The 19,640-nt window shown below is 44.3% G+C and overlaps 1 protein-coding gene across 4 annotated transcripts in view; it reads left to right on the plus strand.

Moving 5' to 3' along the window:
* The first annotated feature begins 70 nt into the window (after positions 1–70).
* Positions 71–19,640, plus strand: part of actn4 (actinin, alpha 4) — a 35,717-nt gene continuing 16,147 nt past the window's right edge. For 2 of the 4 annotated variants that reach the window (XM_042063228.1, XM_042063226.1), the window contains exons 1-2: positions 73–398; positions 18,663–18,777. In XM_042063228.1, the coding sequence (XP_041919162.1) occupies positions 270–398; positions 18,663–18,777 (244 nt within the window). In that variant the 5' untranslated portion in view covers positions 73–269. Of the gene's footprint in view, positions 399–18,662; positions 18,778–19,640 lie in introns of all 4 variants that reach the window. The other 2 variants (XM_042063227.1, XM_042063225.1) reach the window with 2 other exon arrangements.

Genomic DNA, 19,640 nt, shown 5'->3' on the forward strand with positions numbered 1-19,640 from the left:
AGTAGGCAACCAACACCTCATTAATATCAAAAGCTTGCATATTCATGATTGCTTAGGGCCTACCTTCGCAATTCTGAGGGAGCGGCGCGACTCCGGGCTATTACACCATTTTTTCTCGGGTGGAGAGACATTCTGCGGGTGTGGTGTCAGAGTAGGCTACGCGCCGGATATTCCGGATCGAACGATACAGGCAAAGCAGTTTCAACGACTGGTCAAATCCTTTTGCGTTATCATTTGAGGTCAAATTAACGCACTCAGGTTTTGCAGACATGGTAGATTATCACGCCACAAATAATCAAACTCAACAATATCCTTCAGGCGGCCATCACATGGAACAGGAAAATGAATGGGACCGGGACCTGCTGCTCGATCCGGCCTGGGAGAAACAGCAGAGAAAGGTAGGAGATTGTCTGGTATAGAGATTGGGAGAGACCGGGGACTGTTGTGGGCCTTCGATGTGGCTATTCGCATGATGAAAATTGTATTGAAAATGCCTGCCGTTTATTTCTATCGCTATTTAGTGTGATGGACTATTGCTGCTTTTCGAGCGGATTTCACAATGCGTGTGATTGAAGGACTAACTTTCCATCCAGTGGCCTAATGCTGGTTTTCTTATACTACAAACGCCATTATTTTCAAAGATGTCTGTGTTCTATCAACCCATACATTTTCTATTTTATTTAGTAGGCTATCAATGTGTGAGGACTGTTTGATGGATGTGTCAGCTACACGATATCGATAGGCCCCAATCACAAAGTTACCAAAATAGCTGCGAAATGGTGCAGGCGACGTTTATCAGATGGACTGGAACCAGTCAGATAAAGACTAGCAGAGCTGCCTTTTAGGAATGATTTTAGCAGTTTGCGCTGAGTCTCGACTAGCTTGTTAACACTACATGTAGGCTATAGCTTAATCCTAGACGAAAGTTGTAATTCCAGCCCTGGAATTGTGTAGGCTACGGCTATACGAACCTGGTAAAATTTAGAGGCTGTGCTCATAAACAAAAAATCCTTTCGCTGGATTGACAAGATACCATACAGGTTCTCATAGACAGTAGCCTACAGAACATTTGGGCCCGTCATTCATAACGGGCATGATTTTGTTCAACTAAGCATGTTAGACTTTTAGGCAGTGAGGCGCGGCTTTTTTGCTTCAAAGGGGGCAAAGTTTTGTCAGAACAGAAAAGTTAAATCATTAACCACAGCAAGACTCAAACATGCCCATGTTGTTTGTTACCCACGTAACGTTAAACTAGGCCCATTGCCACCGCGCTTAGGCTACTTTCCGACAACATGCTTTAGATTCATTGGTCCAGACTTTTTGGCTTCAATCGGAGGCGTGACTTATCCACAATCATGGACATTATTTCGGAACACTCGGACGTGGGAGCACCAAGGGCACATTCTTGTGGCTATTCACCCCCGCCGCGCTGGTTATTGCACAAGTTAATGAACGCCTTTTGCGTAGCTGTCTGTCCTCCGTCAAAGGCGTAGGCCTTTGATAATGCTGAAAGGAATTTTCAACTTACTGATATGCAGGACCGCATAACAATTTTAAGCGTTCAGAATCCTGAATTGAGCTCCCAGTCAGTTTTATATGAGGTCTAGCCTATACGCAAAGTCTACATTTTACGCTTTTAGCTTCCAAAAACATATTCTCTGAAGCCTGTCCTCTTTTAACATGCAGGTTGCTTCGGTACAATGCGTGCTTGGTTTGTAGGCTAACACATTTCGAAAACTAGACTGCTGTCTCTTGGACAACCGTTCTTAACAACATTTCGCAGTGTGGTAAACATGTCATCACGACGCCACAGGCTTGTAGCTGACCTGGCAATGTAGGCCTAATTTAATGACAGAATTTGGGGGTGCTTGCTCTTCTTGGCAAAAAGTAGTCTCTGTTCTACGCCTATGCAATCTGTAATCCATATGAAGAGACGCTTGGGTATGCTATAGTCCTTGTACCAGATCTGATTCAATCGGTGAACAGTAAAAGTATCATCAATGTATAAAGTAGGCCTATACATTTTTATAATGGCAATGAATTAGTATTTGGGGGCTGTGATGTGATTTGATATTACTCTTAATGTCTCACTTTTCCCTGTTACACTGAATTACCTTTTTGTTGGTGTCTTCTGGAATTAGTGGCAACCCCCCCCCCCCGAAAATTTTCAAATGAATCCGGTTACATTCTAATGTACAGAAAAACATAATTTTAAGTTTTATTACATATTTATTTTTTGAGGCTTGAAAACCACTGAACCATTGAGTACAATGCAGTTTCATTCAAATTTCTGCAGTAAAGTAATTGTGCAGCCTGACATAGCAGTAACATAAAAGTACACATGTTATGTAATTTCTTCACTTATCAGAAATGCTTTGAAGTTTCCATGGTTTTAAAGGACAGCTGAAGACTGTCCAGTCCTGTCTCTCTGTTGTCAATGGAGTTTGTCTGTAGAAAATGATGACTAATTGTTTCCTCTTTGTCTTGCCCAACAAATATGACTCATTGTCCTGAAGGTTGTGGAGCCTATAGCAATATTCGTTTATTAGGAGGAAGAGAAACCATTGAAATTTTCGAAACCATTGTTTTTAAAAGATGCCTTAACTTCAAAGTCATATCTTGTAAGACACCTCTTGATCACCAGTGTGGCAACAGAACATATGCCTTCCGTTTGGAACACACCTAGTGCGTCATTAAGCATTTATCCTTTATAGACTTTTATCCTTAATATTGATGGTGGTGTGTATTGTACAAATATGAATGAGTCCTTTGGGCCTGAGTCTCTGCCACTACAGCGGTAGTGCTCCACTCCCCCCTCCACTATTCATTCAACATTAGGCCTTCTTGTGCCGTTGCTTCTCCTCAGTTGCGTCTGTCCTTGATTTCTCAGTTCACCATGAATGAAAGTAAGAATGATGTAATCAAAGTCAAAGTCAAAGTCAGCTTTATTGTCAATTTCTTCACATGTTCCAGACATACAAAGAGATCGAAATTACGTTTCTCACTATCCCACGGTGAAGACAAGACATATTTTTCCAATTTAAGTCCACAGACAAACATAACATTCAAGTAAACAAAAAAGTAAGTAAATAAGAGGGCACATATAATAATGAAAAAATAAGAGCAGCAAAATTTGGTTGAAATTGTGCGTAGACAGTCAATAAAATACTAGTGCAAAGTCAGGCATATAAAAGGCTTGGGTAGTTCTGTTTGACCTAAGTAATAAAGAAAGTGGCATAGTGGTGCAAGTTATGTAAGAGCAGCAGAAGTGTTGTGTTTTCAGGACAACAACACCAAGTTGTAAAGTGTACAAGTGTGCAAGAGCTTGTACAAGTGTGCAAGTGTGCAAGAGCTTGATAAAGTTAATTGCATACTTGGTTTGTGAGGTTTGGCCGTTTTAAGGCCAATTCATAACGAGACAAAATTATTGCAGATGAGTTGCAGTGGTGTGAATTCATTGTTGCAAGTTGTTGCAAGCAGCTGATGCCATTGAAAAATGTTTGTGTTTATAGCACTTGTAGCTCACTGCTTTTGTGACGTCACTCAGTCAGTCAAGAAGACAGTATCATGACAGACTTGGTCTGGTGTAAGTAACAAATAAAGGAAATTCAATAATCACAAACAGTGCTTTGTCATATCTTTTTATGAAGTGTTAGTTGGTTGCTGTTTAAATAGATTTAGACATAAATCTGTGATGTGAACACAGATCTTGTAAACTACTCCTGATCTCATTTTGGTCCATGATTGCAGTGCTGTGAGTCCACCTCCAGTCGTCTACTTGCTCACCTTTGTGTCGTTCATATCTACGGGCTCCAGGCACAGTGTTTGTACACAGCCCTATGATGGAGAAAGCCTGTTCAAGAGAGTTTATTGGGTGAGTCGTGTGTTTGAGTGCTTGCAGGCCACTTTGTCAGTGAAAGGAATGTGTGTTTAGGTGTAGTCATGTTAGTGGGGGAGGGGCAGAGTAGAATCATCTCTGGAGAGGCTGGTTTGGGGTGCTACTCTTGTGTTCTAGCCCTTTAAGCAGAGAAATAGCATTGTAGAAAGAGTAGGATTTGAGCAAATTTTTTCATTTAATTTATTGTGGCTCTCACTCTTGTTCTTGGGATGTTTTGTGCTACTATTTGGACTCTTAAGGACAACTGGGATGGGTGTGACTGGGACTGAGTCAAAGTGTGTTTTCTGTTGGGCGCATGTAGTTTGTTAATGTAGTTTGTTTCTGTGTGGGGGATGTGTGTGTGTGTGTGTGTGTGTGTGTGTGTGTGTGTGTTTGTCAGCATCACCTTCAGCATGTGACACTTCCTCCCAAAAAAGAAAGCTTGTAAGCTTGTTGCTGTTGCTTCTCAGCTCAGAAGCAGTATGTATTTTGGGACCTAGCACCTCCAGATATTATCACACCATGCCGGTCATACCTGCAAAAGACCCACAGACTGGAGATAAAAGCCTTTAAGTGTACAATAGTTTTAGCTAGTTTCCGCTTGCTGTCTCTCTCACATACACACAAGATATTCAAATAATATTTTTAACTAAACAAGTCACTTGTTTGACATGAGACTGAAGATGCTCACCTAGTGACGTGCGTCCGTGAGCACTACCTATTTAATTTGCAGGCTACTTCAGTCATAAAACTAATGCATTTCAGGAAGACAATGTGATTATGATTGGTCAGTTGTGATAAAACATTACAAACTCTCCTTAGCCTATTTGGAAAGGTGGTGAGTGGAGAAATTATGTGTTTAAGGAAATTGGGGAATGCCACATTTAATTTTTACTAAATGTATACTGCATATTAGCTATATTTTGTTTCAAGAACATGATCCAACATGGGCTTGTTATTAGGGGTCCAAGCAGAGAAGCTGCAAGAACCCTATAGTTTTTGTTCTGAATATTATTTTTCCGCAGCAAAACCGTGTCTGCAGCCATAACTTTATAGGTACAGACACCAAATTTTACCCATAGGTCTCAATCAGTGCGCCATCTCAGAAAACAGAAATGACATGGGGGGCGCTATAATAAGCACATTTACGTATTTGCTCGTATCTCTAGACCTGTATGGAATTTTTCTCCTGCATCCATTCCACCCAGCCACGCCCATTTCCATATTGCACATTTTCCCACCATTTTCAAATAACTCAAAAGAGAAACTAATCTGTCTTCTAGAACGTTGATCCGATTGCGAAGAAATTCGGTACACCTCACTTTCAGACCAAGCCTGACAGATTGGCATTTTCTGATTTTTGTCTCTTTGTTAATTAACTGTGTTAATTAACTTTTGGGGCGCCGCCTGTAATGATTCTATTGCCGTTATTGTATCTTGTAAAGGTGCCATCCTATTCAAACTTGGTACACATAATTACCACAACATTCTTTGGACGCACAGCGAATTTCGAGAAATTCTGTCCATAGAGGGTGGTACAGCCCCCACATGTCAATATCTATAAAACATGAAATTTGGAACATTTGTACCTGGTGTGATTTTATCACATTTCTTCATCTGCCAATTGACTCACTTCTTAAAATGCCCACCAACGTCAAACCAAATTTCAGTTACCAATATTGACAATATTTGACAATAAGTCCAATCTCAAACTTGGTACATACAATCAATACGACATTCTTTGGAGACGCACTGAATTTTGTGGAGTTCATTCTATAAGGAGCACTACAGCGGCCACATGTCAATTTGTCATTTATCTGTTGTCATTTCATCGCATGTCAATAACACATTTACTGAACATAGTCATATAGCAATTGGTTTGCTTCTACTTTGTCCCATTTCCTATGTGACCTTCAATCTGCTGAAGGGCACTTGTCACTTTGCTTGGACCCCGACATTTTATATATTTTTATTTTATTTATCATTTTTGTTTAGTACCTCTTTTTTGCTTAGAGAGTAAGAGATCTAGATGGTGTCCTATGCATGCCATCCTGGCCCTTGCCCTCCTACACTCCTATTCTGATGAGGTCTGATTAGTCCTGAGATGCCTGTGTGATATGTCTAAGAGTGCTACGCAGTTGACCATGTCATGCATGAGTGAATTGATTTTACTGGTCACTGAGTTCACAAAAAGGCTGAGGAATCTGTGATTGACAGAGATAGTACCCATCTTAATACATTTTCTTGAATTAGCAGTTGACTATTACCACTCCACTTACCAAATTAGCCCCAGTGTTTCCCATACATTGATTTATTTGTGGCGGCCCACCACAATATCAACATTGACCACCACACAATGATTTTCCTGGTTGTACTAAATTGTGCTTAAATCTGGTTAGAATCATAACCGCGCTGCACTAATTTGTTAAAAACTGTTGCATTCGAGTTGATTCTGCAAACCTACCACCACAAATAGCATTCAATTCTGTGGGACACACTGAGCCCACTTGCCTAGTTAGTCACAGGATAATTTTCATTCCTCCTTGAAACACAGAACAGCTTTGTAGCTGAGGTGTCATAGAGGTAGTAAAGGTTATATCCTTATGACAAGTCCCTACTCAGGCTTTCTTTGGCAGCCTGTAGTCCTGTTCCAAAGTGTGCAGCACGCACAAAAGGCTACACTTTCACTGTCCTTGGACCTTTTGTTTGTTCCCTCATGTCGAAGGCAGCAGTGAAAGACTCTTAAGTGTACAGAGCTCAGACAAAAGCTCTGTTTATAAGAGGATTAGCACAGCCACGGGAATACAAGCCTCGTTCTAGGATTTGGGGCTAGATATTTTATTTCCCTCTTTCCTTCTGGTGTGTGTGTGTGTTTTACAGACAGACTGACAGAACCACACTGTAGCCTTCATCCCTGTGCGACTTGAAACCCTGCTGAAAAGGAGTTTCCCCACTCATGGGACATACAAAGTAGGCTAGGACCCAACTCCACTCATGGAGGGGTTTGGGTGACAAAGCCTCAGGTGATTCTGAAGGTTATATTGAGGCTCAACAGTAAGACAGAACAATGCTTCTGACACTCCATTAAGGCCTGGCCCTACTGCTACCTCTTGGAAAACCACGAAATAGAAGGTCCAGTGTTCTTCACTGAAGAGGACTGTCTCTTGGCTGCTGAATCCATTAACTGTGACATGCAACCTGTGTGTTATGCACTTTTTACAAACATTCACACCACCACAGCTATGTTTGCTGCACTTTTGGCTCTTATCAGTGCTGTGTTTTTACCCTCGCTGCACGTAGACAGAGCATCATTTACAAAAAATAGAAAATATTTAACCAAGCAGTAATAGAGGCAGTTTATTTGAATCCTGTGGTTTCCCCGCTGCTTGAACTGTTGAGAGCTGCATAGTATGTGTCTTACTTTCAGATAAGGTTTGCTGTCAGCTCTTGAAAAGTGAGGCTGATACAACTGGCATTAAGATGAGGAATACAATAATGGAAGGATTAAAAAAGACTAACCTCATAGAGTAAATGAGTGCAAAAGAGAGATCCAAGAGTAGTGAATGAGTAAGGAAGGGGTGTACACGGTGAAAGAATGAGTGGAAAGGGGAGGGCAAAGAAGGAAAGGAAGGCCACTACAAAGGGATTGAATGACTAAGCCATGGATATTGAAGTTAGAGGCAGAAAGAATGTAAGTAAGGGACAGAGACTGAAAGAGGAAGAGCTGACACTAGATAAAAAGGTTCGAGAGATCATGAGGTGGTTGGCCGTCCAGCTGGATGAACTTTAAGGCACATGTGCTTGCATCTGGGCACTCTTTCTTGCTTTGCCAGCTCTGTTGCTTCCTCTTTCCCCTCTTAACTGTCTTGCATCACCATGCTTTGGATTGGTGCTAGTCTTTGAGATTCTAGCATCACAGGAGTACTGGCTATGTCGATGTGATCCCTCCTCCCATCCAAGGAACCATTTCGAACACAATAGCAACAATGAGTTTGATGTTTGTGTGTGTCCTTATGTGTAAGAGTGTCATGTGTGCAAGAGTGTGTTTAGTGCACAGATGCCTACATATTTGCCACACCAACATGATCGGCAAAATTAAGTTTAAGTTAAGTTTAGGCATAGTTTATGTTCACTACAGTTGGTATGTGCACAGTGGTACATGGCAAAGTGATGCCATTGCCCCTGGTTTTTTGCTGTTTCAGCACTTAACAACCTCCTAATTTGTAAGCTGGTGCATTGTGGATGGCTACTGAAGTCTACTGTCTTGTATGTTACCATTTTTCCCATCTCAGTGTTTTCATACACTTTATGCTACTTGGTAATTAGTTGAAGTGCCTTTGGCAATGATTAGAGCCTCGTCGTCTTCTGGTTTGACTTGAGAAGCTTTGCAAACCTTATTTGGGGATTGTCTTATATTGTCTGTAGATACTCTCAAACTCTCAGATTGGATGTTGGAGAACAGCTACATTTTGGTGTCTCCAAAGATGAGTTCAGTCAGTGCTCTGGCTAGGCCGGTCAAGGACAGTCAGTTATCCCTATTAAGCTACTCCCTTGTTGTCTTGATTGTGTGCATATGGTCGTTGTCCTGCTGGAAGGTGAGCCTTCAACTCAGTGTGAATTCCTGAGCACTTTGGACCCCCAAGCATGATGCTGCCACCACCATGCTTCGCCAGTTTATCCATATGTTAGGTTCTCTTTGGCAAACTCCAAACAGGCTTTCTGTGGCTTTCACTGAGGAGAGCTTTCCGTCTGGCCACTCTGCCATAAAAGCCAGACGGTTGGAGGGTTGCAGTGTTGACTGTCCCTCTGGAAGTTTCTCCCATCTCTCTGGAGCTCAGCCTGAGTAATCATTAGGATATTGGGTCATCCCAGTAAGCCATAATATCACTCAGGGGAGAATACAATCTAAGAAATGGACTGTTCCAAGGTGTGAACAGATGGCCAAAGAAGCAGTAGGAGCCTCCTACCTCTCATGCATTAGGATTCACTAGAGCTCTGGGCCTTTACATCTTAATGATTTTCTTATGTTGTGAGGATATTGTGGGGGGTTGCAGAGCAGGAAGCATCACATCATACACATAAGGCACAACGAGAGAGGGGCTGTTTGAAGTGGTCCTGCATCTGCCCCTTGTAAACAGATGTGGGGCAAATCCTCCTCTGCTGCTGCTGAGAAGATTAATGGCCAGTGAGAGCCTGTCTGCCCCCTCTCCCCCTTTCTTTCATTTCCCCCAATCTCTTCCCCTTCCTGCACCCTTGTTAGTTAGTTGACAAGCTCTGTGTGTAAACTGCTAGTTCAAAGAGTTATGAAGGGAAGTTGGGTGCTGCGACCATGTATTTTTTTTTTTTTTCCTGCCTTTGCAAATGTGATGCACATACAGACACTTGGTGGCTTGGACGATTGCCAAATATTTGTTAGTTTTTTGTGCAACACGGTTAGTGTTGCTTGTACGTGAGTTGTATGCGGGGAAAAAAAACGGTGTGTTTATATGCACGCATACATGTACAGGGACATTGGAGTCCGATTTCAAGTCTGAGAAGGCAGAATTAGCTGTGGAATGTCTTTGGATCTGGAAGAGGAGGGGTCATAGCGGAAACACAGGGGAACAAACAGGAACAGAGGAACTTCTTCTGCAGTGACTGGACCTCGTCAAAAGCTTTTTACAGGCTCACCCTCACTTCCTCCTCTCCTCTTTCACCCTTTCCACCATCTCTCTCTCTCTCTCTCTCTCTCTCTCTCTCTCTCTCTCTCTCTCTCTCTCCCCCCCCCACTGTCTAACATACCCTCCACTCTGACTAATGGCCACTGTAAGTAGTTCAGACCCACATGGGACCTCAAAAGAGGGCATGTCAGGCTAGGATCCAGGGTCACACGTTCTTCTGTTCCTCAAAGCATTCCTTAATGTCTCACTGTGACCTTTATTATACTGTGGGTGCACTAAACTGACTTTCAGTGGGAAGCAAGCCAGGGTTTTTGTGTTTCTTTTTAAACTACTCTTTCTCTGGTGTTTACTACCCTTTGCTCATTTTATGCTGGCTCATTGGAAACTCTTGTAGAAGTGTGTGTGTGTGTGTGTGTGTGTGTGTGTGTGTGTGTTTGTTTGAGGGGGTGTCATCCTTCGCATTCCAGCATTTCTAGCCAAACAAACAGGGCTGGTACAGAGACACTGAGGGAGGCAGACCAGCAATGCCATTTTGGGCTAAGAAAGTTTCAAACAAACAGCACCAGACGAGAAAGGTGTGGTGGCTGAGTTTAATCAGGTGATGTTTGCCCTGCATGCTTGTGTGTGTGTGTTCAAGAAAAATGGAGAGAGGGAGAGGTGATAGGAGGAGGGGGGGGGGGGGGGGGGGGGGGTGGCACCTTGCTGACTTACATCATCAGCACAGTGACAGGCAGTTAACAGCATTTCCTTATAAGGTAAAAGTACACTGCCGAGCCAGGGGAACGACAGGAAGAGGCAGTTAGTGTGACAATGCTCTCTTGACTGGGCCAGCCTGCCTGTCTCGTTCAGTCACATTGTCTTCCCCCTCTCCTTCTTCCTCTCTTTCTGTCTTTCTCATTCTCTCTCTCCTCCCCCAACCCTCTTGTTACATCTCTACTGCTTGTTATGTTGTCTACTTTCCCTTCTCTTCCAGCCGTCCATTTTAGCAGTCACCACCACCACTGCCCAGTAAATCTGCGTTCTGAAAAGAGCATACTGGCTGAAATCTGAGGCCACTACTCATGGGCCCAGTCAGTGCTTATGGCTAAATCAGTCGCTGTGTTTCCGTGTGAGTGTGTAGTTCGTATGAGTCACTCTGGTGCTGATATGTGTCAGAGCTATCTCACAGAAGCAGGTGTGATGGAGGTGGGGAAAGGGCACTTCTGTGGAAGGAGGCCCGATAGATAAGAAGATGGACTTTCTGTGTGTGTGTGTGTGAGTGAAAGAGAAATGACCAACGAGGCAAGGAAATAGGGAACACGCCGCCTTACAGGGAATGTCAGGAATGTGAGGAGCCCACAGAGAGCAAATGTCAAGCTGCATTTACAGACAAGCAGCTATAAAGACAGAAGAAGAGCCTGGGAATTTCTCTAGGCTTGCTTAATTTTTTGGTCATAATCATTGTGTGTGTCATGACAGTGGCCAGTAAGTAAACTGTAGCATTAGTAGGTGACGTCAGAGTGTTTCTGGCTGGAAGTTTCCAAGTTTGCCTCTTGTTTCTGTATCTAAGCCTGCAAGGGTCATCACTCCATCACACCCCACCCTCACTCCTCCCCGACACTCTTTCAAGTCACTTCCATGCTGGCATGCCAGCGGAGAACAGACACAGACACTAAAGCACAAACACTAAAGCAAACAGCCCACAGAAGCCCCAAGCTGTTATTTAACCCAAAAAAGTCTTAAGAACCTGTTCTGGTGTGCGACTGGACAGAAGTATGGATAAGTGATAAATTGTGAGAGGGAACACACCTCAGTGACCCTGGGAGTGAAGGCCCGAACATCAAACACTGTGAACATATGTACAGGGTGACCCTGCCTAGAGGTCAATCCCAAAGCTACCCTCTTGGGGAGATAATTGTGGAGTACTTTTCCTGGAATGTGTGACAATACTGCTTGAGCTGTTGCATGCAGGTTCAGTCAATTCCCACTATCTTAAGCTGTGAACGGGCCTCACAATGTTTAGTATGTGATTAGAGCAAGGACGAGCAGTCTTGAAAGAGTCGAGAGTCTTGTCAACACAAGGTTTCTTGTTAAAGTACAGGCATGGGCACAGATATCCAGCAGCTGTAGGTAGCTGGCAATGTCATGCGTGTTCCAGAATGGCTAGCCAGAAGCCGGTAGCCATGCCTGTTCCAGGGTGGGCAGCCAGAAGCCTTGTGCTGGGCGTTTCAGAAGCAGGACCTTCGTGGCCCCACCTCCCCAGCCGTACCCAGCCGAGGTCAGGCTCCATTGTGCGCCGGATAAAGGCTGCTGGCTGAAGCCCCATGAGTGGCCTGAAAGGGATCGCTATCTTGAGCGGTGGCAACACATAGAGCTGACCTCAGTCAGGATAAGGCCCCTTTCTAATGTACTGAGAGGTGAAAGGTGAGGCGTTGATAAGCATCCAGCACAAGTCACGTAATTCATGTTTTATTCTTTTTTGTTTCTCATTCCTGTTATTATAACTACTGTACCCTTTCAAAGTAGTGGCTGCTCTGCAAGAACTTTGACTTTCCATAGGAGACCAGGTGATGGTATATATGAAGTTTGGCCAATTGTGCCATTGAATGTGCAATGAATTTTATAGGTGTGTGTTGATTTATGAGAAGGATAGTCACCATCAAGGAGAGAATGCTGTGACTGGTGTAATTACGGCTGGCTCAGGCAGGAAAGTCCAGCCCCACCCAACCCCCCAGCCTCTTGGATGGATGAGACAGCCCCCAGATGGGTTATTTAGTCTGACCACTGCTTATCTTCTTTCCTGGCAGCCCAGTGTTCATTTACGTTTACCATTTCCCCTTTGAAAGTTATCTGAAGCGCTGAAAACACAACCAAGAGGAAAGGTGGAGGGAAGAGGGTAGTGACTTATTTCAACCCCAACTTTCTTTTAATTTGGTTTTCTTTTTCTTTTTTTTTCTTATTTCCTTCCCAACTTTCTTTTCATGTTCTTCCTCTCTCCTTCTTCTAGTCCTTTAGCCTTACTAACCCTCAGCCTTTATCCTTTAACCTCATCCTCTTGTCTCTCTCTCTCTCATTCTTCCCTGTGGAATCTTACACCACCCAGCTCTCCTGGGCCCAGTAATACAGTGCTCTATTAGACATGAAGCTTGAGTCATCACAGATGTCGTGACTCGCAGTGCTGGCACTCAACTCTACTGGTGTTGGCCTGATTCCAGCTCGCTGCTGCGGCTGTGTGGAGTCCCACAGAACATGACCAGCAGTCCTGTTTAAGCTCCCTCACCTCTGCTTTTATGGTTCAAACTGCCATTGCTCTGAGCTGAAGCTCTCCGGTCAGGGGAAGCACTGAGGCTCTTAAGCCTCCTCATGCCTCAGTCCTCACATTCCTCTCGTTCCTTGTGAATGGGACTAAACATCAGAGTGTTGGAGCGATGATCACCATTGGCTGTTTGTCAGCTAGTTTCTTCATTGTCTGATTCTCTGCAGCTCCTCTGAGTAGGAAGTTGTAGAGTTGACTTCTGGTTTGTTGGGATGAGGCTTACCACATGAGTAGGGACTGGAGGGGGACCTGTGGTAAGGAGTGTTTTTAGTAAATTATCCTGAGGAGGGAGGAGTGGACAGGGCCAAATGGCAGGATTGATTTTCTCAGTGGAAGGGCAAATGTAATGCTCCATTTTAACCATCAACTCTGCTAGCGACCAGCGATCTTCTTCCTCCTGCTCTGCCTGGGGAGAACAGCTTGTCCCTCTGAAAGCCCTGTGAGAGTGCACCCAGAGAGCACGGACTGCATGGCTGGCATTCCTAACATCCTTCTCATACTAAATTAGGATGACATTCATTCCACTGTTGGCCCTCCCTACTTTTCCTCCCTTGCATCCGTGCCCCCCAGTCATTTGAGGCTTTGTTTGGGATGCCTGCAGCATTCAGGTCATTGTGTGATGAATGACGTGATGTAGGCAATGCCCCATCATACACCACAGGTGTGCACAGTCAGTCCTGTCCAACAGATTCTCACCTGGTTTCTGTTAATGCATACTTCAGGTTTCACTTTCCCCCAAGCAATTCCAGGTGTATGTGTGCAAGCGCTTACCATTTTTCGCATCCTTTCAATTGTAAAATAGTCTTTTACAATTTATAGGACCGTCTTACAGTCAAAATGAAGATAAAAAAAGACTTCTGTTGTAGTCCATGGCCGTGAACTGAAACGAGATCATCCCTTCTGAGTGCACGATGGGTTAAATCTGCTGAGAAACCCAACCCAGCTCTCACAAAGACAGGAAGCCACATAAATAAATCAACAAATAAACACAGCCTCCGCTGGAAGCGTCTGCTCAGACTGGACATACAAAATAACCACCACTGCAGTGGCCCCTCACCCTTTAGTTTGTTTCATCCATACTGTCCCTCTGATTCCTCTCGAAGTCTGCATGTTTCCCTGCCTGCCTGTCTGTCTGTCTGCCTGTCTCTCTGTCTGTCTTTTTTTCTCCCATGTTTGAACTTTGGTGTCTGTTTTGTCTACAGTTAGCATTTCATACATCCTTTTCCACCCCAACCCCCATAGATAAAAAAAATGTCGCATTCCAGACTGAAAGGGATCGGCGTGATCTTTTTTACAGTATTTTTACTGATTTACAGTATTTTATGAGAAGAGGCTTGCCGGCCTGTCTCGGAGTGGATTCCCCCTTATCTCCAGTGGGCTGTTTCTTGTACACATCTGACTCGACGCTACTGTCTGTTTGACTCACTTTTGTCAGCTTGTGTGAAGTGTTGTAGATAGAGCTATTTTGAGCCATAGTTGGTAGACCACACTGGTTCTTTATTTGCTGCGTTAATGAAACAAACTGTGGTGAGTGGCTTATTTTTGACAGCTAAGGTTCCTGTGCTCAGAGCTGAGAAAGCTCATGTAGCCTGTTGAGTGTAGCATGAGGCCGCTGGCAGCACCCAATCCTGGTATTGCACCATAGAGGAGCTGAGTTGTTCTATGGGAGAACCTATAAAAGGGAGTGAAACGCAAGGCAGTGCTGTACTCCTAAAGAGATGACTCACATGTCCTGGTAGTTCATCACCTGTAACCTTGTGACATCACTCAAAGACGGAGGAAGGCAAGTGTGTCAGAAAATCTGCTTTCCCTCGTGTGCAGTACTCACAGGGCCAACAGGAGCTGTTAGGATCATATGCCAGAGGGACATTGTACACCTGCATTTGGATCCCACCTCGGCCTCCTCACTGTACTCATGTTCCCACGATATCGCACCAGGCCAACTTCAAGGCCAGCCATTTTGTTACTGTAGTGGTGTTTTGCCTTCCCCCTTCTAATATACTGTAATAATCCCTCTTCAAATTAAGAGTAATACTGAGCCTTGCTGTAAATGGACCACACCGTGTTGTTTATGACTGGATGGTTAATTTATTTGATTGTTCATATCCTGTTGTCTTATGGAAAGACCTTGTCTGTCATTTTCTGTGGTTGTCCTTTATTGACACTTGATGTCAGTGTGTCGGTGCATGTGGGGGCTTGATATATTTGGGAGGAGCCCCCGTGTGTGTGTGTGTGTGTGTGTGTGTGTGTGTGTGTGTGTGTGTGTGTGTGTGTTTACGACACACCTGCCCAGACCTGATGAGGTAAGCGCTGAGGGGTGCGGCACCACAATATTCAGCACGCAAAAATGTGCTCCTTAACACGCCTCGTCCTGAAGCCACAAACACACACACACACACACTTCCGTCTGTTAGAAAGAAAATCAGTTACTCCTCTCCTTGTCAAGACTCAAGAATGCTGATGCCCCAGCTGATGCGCTTAGTCAAGCCAAAACTGTTTTCAGATGTATAATGCCAAAACACCTAGGAATCGCCTTCATCAGGCACTACCAGCCCCCCAGCAATAATTCTGGGTGGCGCACAGATGAGCATAGGTCTGAATAAAAAAGGCTAACACATGGGTGGATTTACAGCTAGTGAGGGGGTGTGTTGATGATTAACATGGGTAGATTTACACTTAGTGTGTGTGTGTGGGGGGGGGGGCTGATTAACATGGGTAGATTTACATCTAGTGTTGATCATTTTTATAATATGCCATTGTGGTGTGAAATTGAAAGCATTCAAATGTAAGGACATTGCAGAATTGTCATTTTACATTTCATTTCGAACCTTTACACAAGCAATTGGCAGAGGCGTATCTGGAGATGTTATTGGCCAGTCAGCATTTTTGGATTTACTCCATTCACTTGGTAACACTGCTCCACAAATATGAATATGCGTGATTCATGACTCATATCCTAGAGACCATAGAACATTTGAATTTTTTGGTGCAACGGCTGTCGATTTATTGTGCAAGACCTGCTTTCAGCCAGCCATGTGCATTTACAAGCACACCAAGTTTCAGGTGGTACAAAAAAGAACAGAAAAAACTTGACTTGCCCCATACGACTGAGCTGCACTTGTGGTGGTCATAATTATGTTGATTCATCAAGTGCCAGTGCCAAATGAAATTGATGTATTATAACATTTACGAATGTCAATTAGGAATTGTGAACCTTACATTTTCAAACCTCAAAACCAACTGTTCCCTGGTTATTTGTGGAGACTAACTGCAGACATACTGTTTTCATTGATTTCATTTTGACAAAGCCATCCTTATCCCTGGAACATCACCAGCAGGCATGTTCACAAAGCCACCATGGGCCAGGCTTAGCTGTGTCAGGAAAGTAGGGGGTGATGAGGCCTCTCTGTCTGCAAGCCGAAGACACACACACACACACACATACATACTATCACATATAGTTTCACACACTTTCACACAGTATCTTGCCCTCAAGGTCTAGGCTCTGACTGATCCATGTCCTGCTCATAATATGGTGCTGCTGATGCCATTTTGAAAAATGGAGTTCCCCAGTAAGATGCTCTGCTGAGTGACTGTAACAGGAGAGGAAACCACTGCGTGTGTGTAGACGTGTGCATCAGCCATAATGACCATCGTTCACACCAGTTGCCTCGTAGTTGAGTGTGCGGAGTTGACCTAAGAACTAATGCACAAGCTATGGCTAATAATAGCTGTTATCTGACACTGTCTTTGTGTTTGCTGACTCCCAGGAGGACTTTACCTGGCTCACTCTGGTTCCTGCATCACTTGACAGAACCTCTTCTCCTCCCCTGCCCTCAGTTGATCTCGCTTGAACCATGTTATGTCTCCTAAGTTATCCTGTTGTTAGAAGTTATCCTATGGATTCTCCTCTGGATTTACCTGCTAACACTCCCACAGGTTTTAGTGAGTAGACATCACGTGGTGCTGTTTAGTCTTAAGGGTACTCCCATAAACAGACCTTACCGCTGGGCTTGCCACTGCATGCCTGCTCCCTGAGGACGCAACGCCTTCTGTTTTTAGTGCTGTGCGATACTTATGCATGTGTGTGCACGTCTCCTAATGTCAACATGGGCAGTGTATGTTGTATAGCCCTGCAATGAATGCAGAGATATATATATCTCTCTGCATCTATAAAATCTATAAAATATACTTGTGGGAAAATGAATCTAATCTAAGCTGTTTGTCTTTGTTTCAACTTTTCTTGAGTAGCTGTCAAGGAAAAGGTGTAGTCACTTTGAAACCATAGATTAGTTTCGGTCAATATAAGTGAATGGGTGAAAATACCTTGGGTATACCGATAGATATAATCACTTGACTGATTTATGTCTATACCCAACAGATAAAGATCCTTACAGAGAAGGAAACATTCCTTCCATATTTGAAAAAAAAAGATTTTAAATTCCATTGTTCTGTCATTGCCTTGTGTAGTCATCTTCTAAAATGTATGTTGGTTTTATGTTAGCGGAGTCTTTCATAGAAACGGAATGGAATATTTCCCAATTTAAGAGCAAAGTTCTGAAAGTCACCAGATGTTCCATATGTGTGTGCTGTGTTTTCTGATCCTGTAGTGAGGGTGAAAAGGTGAGAGCTACTCTGTGTGTAAAGCTGATGTGTGTGTCTGCTACTGCAGGACTAAAGGGAGCGGTTCTCTCTGTATTGTGTGTGTGTGTGTGTGTGTGTGTGTGTGTGTGTGTGTGTGTGTGTGATAGAGGGGGCAGGGCAGTGATCAGCATAGCTGTGTAGTCATGCATGGAATGTGCAGCAGTTTTGAAATGACATTGTGTGCAAGCCTGGTTCATTCTCTCCAGGTGCCACCACGCCCTTTGCCTGTCTGTCTGTCTCACTCACTTCAGGAAATGTCTGTTTGTAAATGCCCTATTCTCAAAGAACCGTGTTTGTGTGGCTGTGTGGCTGAAATTGGACTTAATGATGTGGTTGTGTCATGCCAGCGTTCCAGAAGAGGGAGTGGCAGCTCTGACGCTCACCTCCACCGTTGATGAGCTGTATAATGGGCAAAGGCCAAAGGACCAATCAGCACTCTTCCTTGTGTCAGAGTGGTGTTTCTTGGGGGAGGGTGACATGATGTAAAGCTGTGGTGTGATGAACTTCTCTACGCTCAGACACCCACCAAAAAGGTGACGCAGAGATTTGAGTCTTATGAGGCGTGTTCTGTTGGCTAGGATGTGTGAGCACCTCACTACCCGTCACTGGTGTCAGAGATCTTACAATTGTCTCTTTCTTAACCCTGTTTAACCTTATTTGGTTATTATATTTAAGGCGTGCGTGCGTGCGTGAAGACAGGCCGCATTGTGTCCACATTGTTTGTGTAGGGCCTGGTTGTTGTTTGTTAGGGGAGGAAGGGGAGCCCCCAGATGACGTGGTGGAGTCTGGCTGGGCTCTCCTGTCCCCTTTGCATCCCTGGGCTGGGGTGCGGGTGGGGGTGAAGGGACTTATTATCCAGGGCTCTCAATAGGCTCTTTGTGTGGAGCGGCCAGCAGAGGGAGGGAGAGAGAGAGGGTCAGCGGCCTGCCCTACTGCCACCACCCTCTCTCATAATGTTTCCCAACATCACAGCCCAATGTAAACTGCCCCTGTGTGCTCTAGCTGGGGGTCATGTGTGGTGGGGTAGGGTTGGGTTGGGTGATGACTATTAGAATTGTTAAAATGGTGCCCTGCTTTTTATTCACAAAGAGCACTGGAGAACGTGTTCTACATATGATGTGAGGGTTGAGCAGTGGCGTGGTTCTCTGGAATCTGTCTAACTTTTGCCTCTGGTCTTCTTGTCTAGACATTCACAGCCTGGTGTAACTCCCATCTGCGCAAGGCTGGCACACAGATTGACAACATCGAGGAAGACTTCAGGGATGGCCTCAAACTCATGCTGCTATTAGAGGTCATTTCAGGTAACAGACCAGCATTCGTATTAATAACATTTCACATACACACACACACACACACACACACACACACACACACACACACACATGTTCACACAAGCATGGAGAAGCACAGACTGCCAGTGGCTCATATTGAAAATACTTTCCCTGGTCCTTAGTAAATGTTCAGTATAGAATGACTTGAGTAGGACTTTGATGGCAGGCAGTCTGTGTGTATTCTACTGAATGCTCAAGGCCAGCAGAGAGGAGGTGTTAACCAGGCTGCACACATGATGCACAGGCTTACACAGCCACTGCTAGTGCCCTAGCTCCAGTGTCCTGTCAGTGTGCTCCTGGACATGGATATAGACGTCTATATCTAAACCTTTCTATAGTCATGCTCTTCGAGACACAGTGGTGTGAATACCAAGTCATAATATTCTATCTGGAAGATGAACATAAATTCTGGCCCAATTCTTTCACACAAACACACATTTACGCAGTCGGTCTCTAATGGCCTCATTGTATGGTGACGCATGTCACCATTTCTGTCCAAGCTGTTCTGTAGGCTGTCTTGATCTTATCCTGAATGCCTGTCTCACTTACCCTCTTGTTTTATGGCCTTCATAGATATGCCCCAGAATGCAAATCATAAACAGAAGGCCCCTGACATTTCTCTAGGGCAGTGTTGATATATCTGTGAAGTTGGGGAATGGGGAATCTCTCTCTCTCTCTCTCTCTCTCTCTCTCTCTCTCTCTCTCTCTCTCTCTCATCTCTCTCTCTCTCTCAACCTCTCTCTCTCTCAACCTCTCTCTCTCTCTCTCTCTCTCTCTCAACCTCTCTCTCTCTCTCTCTCAACCTCTCTCTCTCTCTCTCTCTCAACCTCTCT

The sequence above is a fragment of the Alosa sapidissima genome, chromosome 15 (assembly GCF_018492685.1).
Source record: "Alosa sapidissima isolate fAloSap1 chromosome 15, fAloSap1.pri, whole genome shotgun sequence".
NCBI classification, from domain to species: domain Eukaryota; kingdom Metazoa; phylum Chordata; class Actinopteri; order Clupeiformes; family Clupeidae; genus Alosa; species Alosa sapidissima.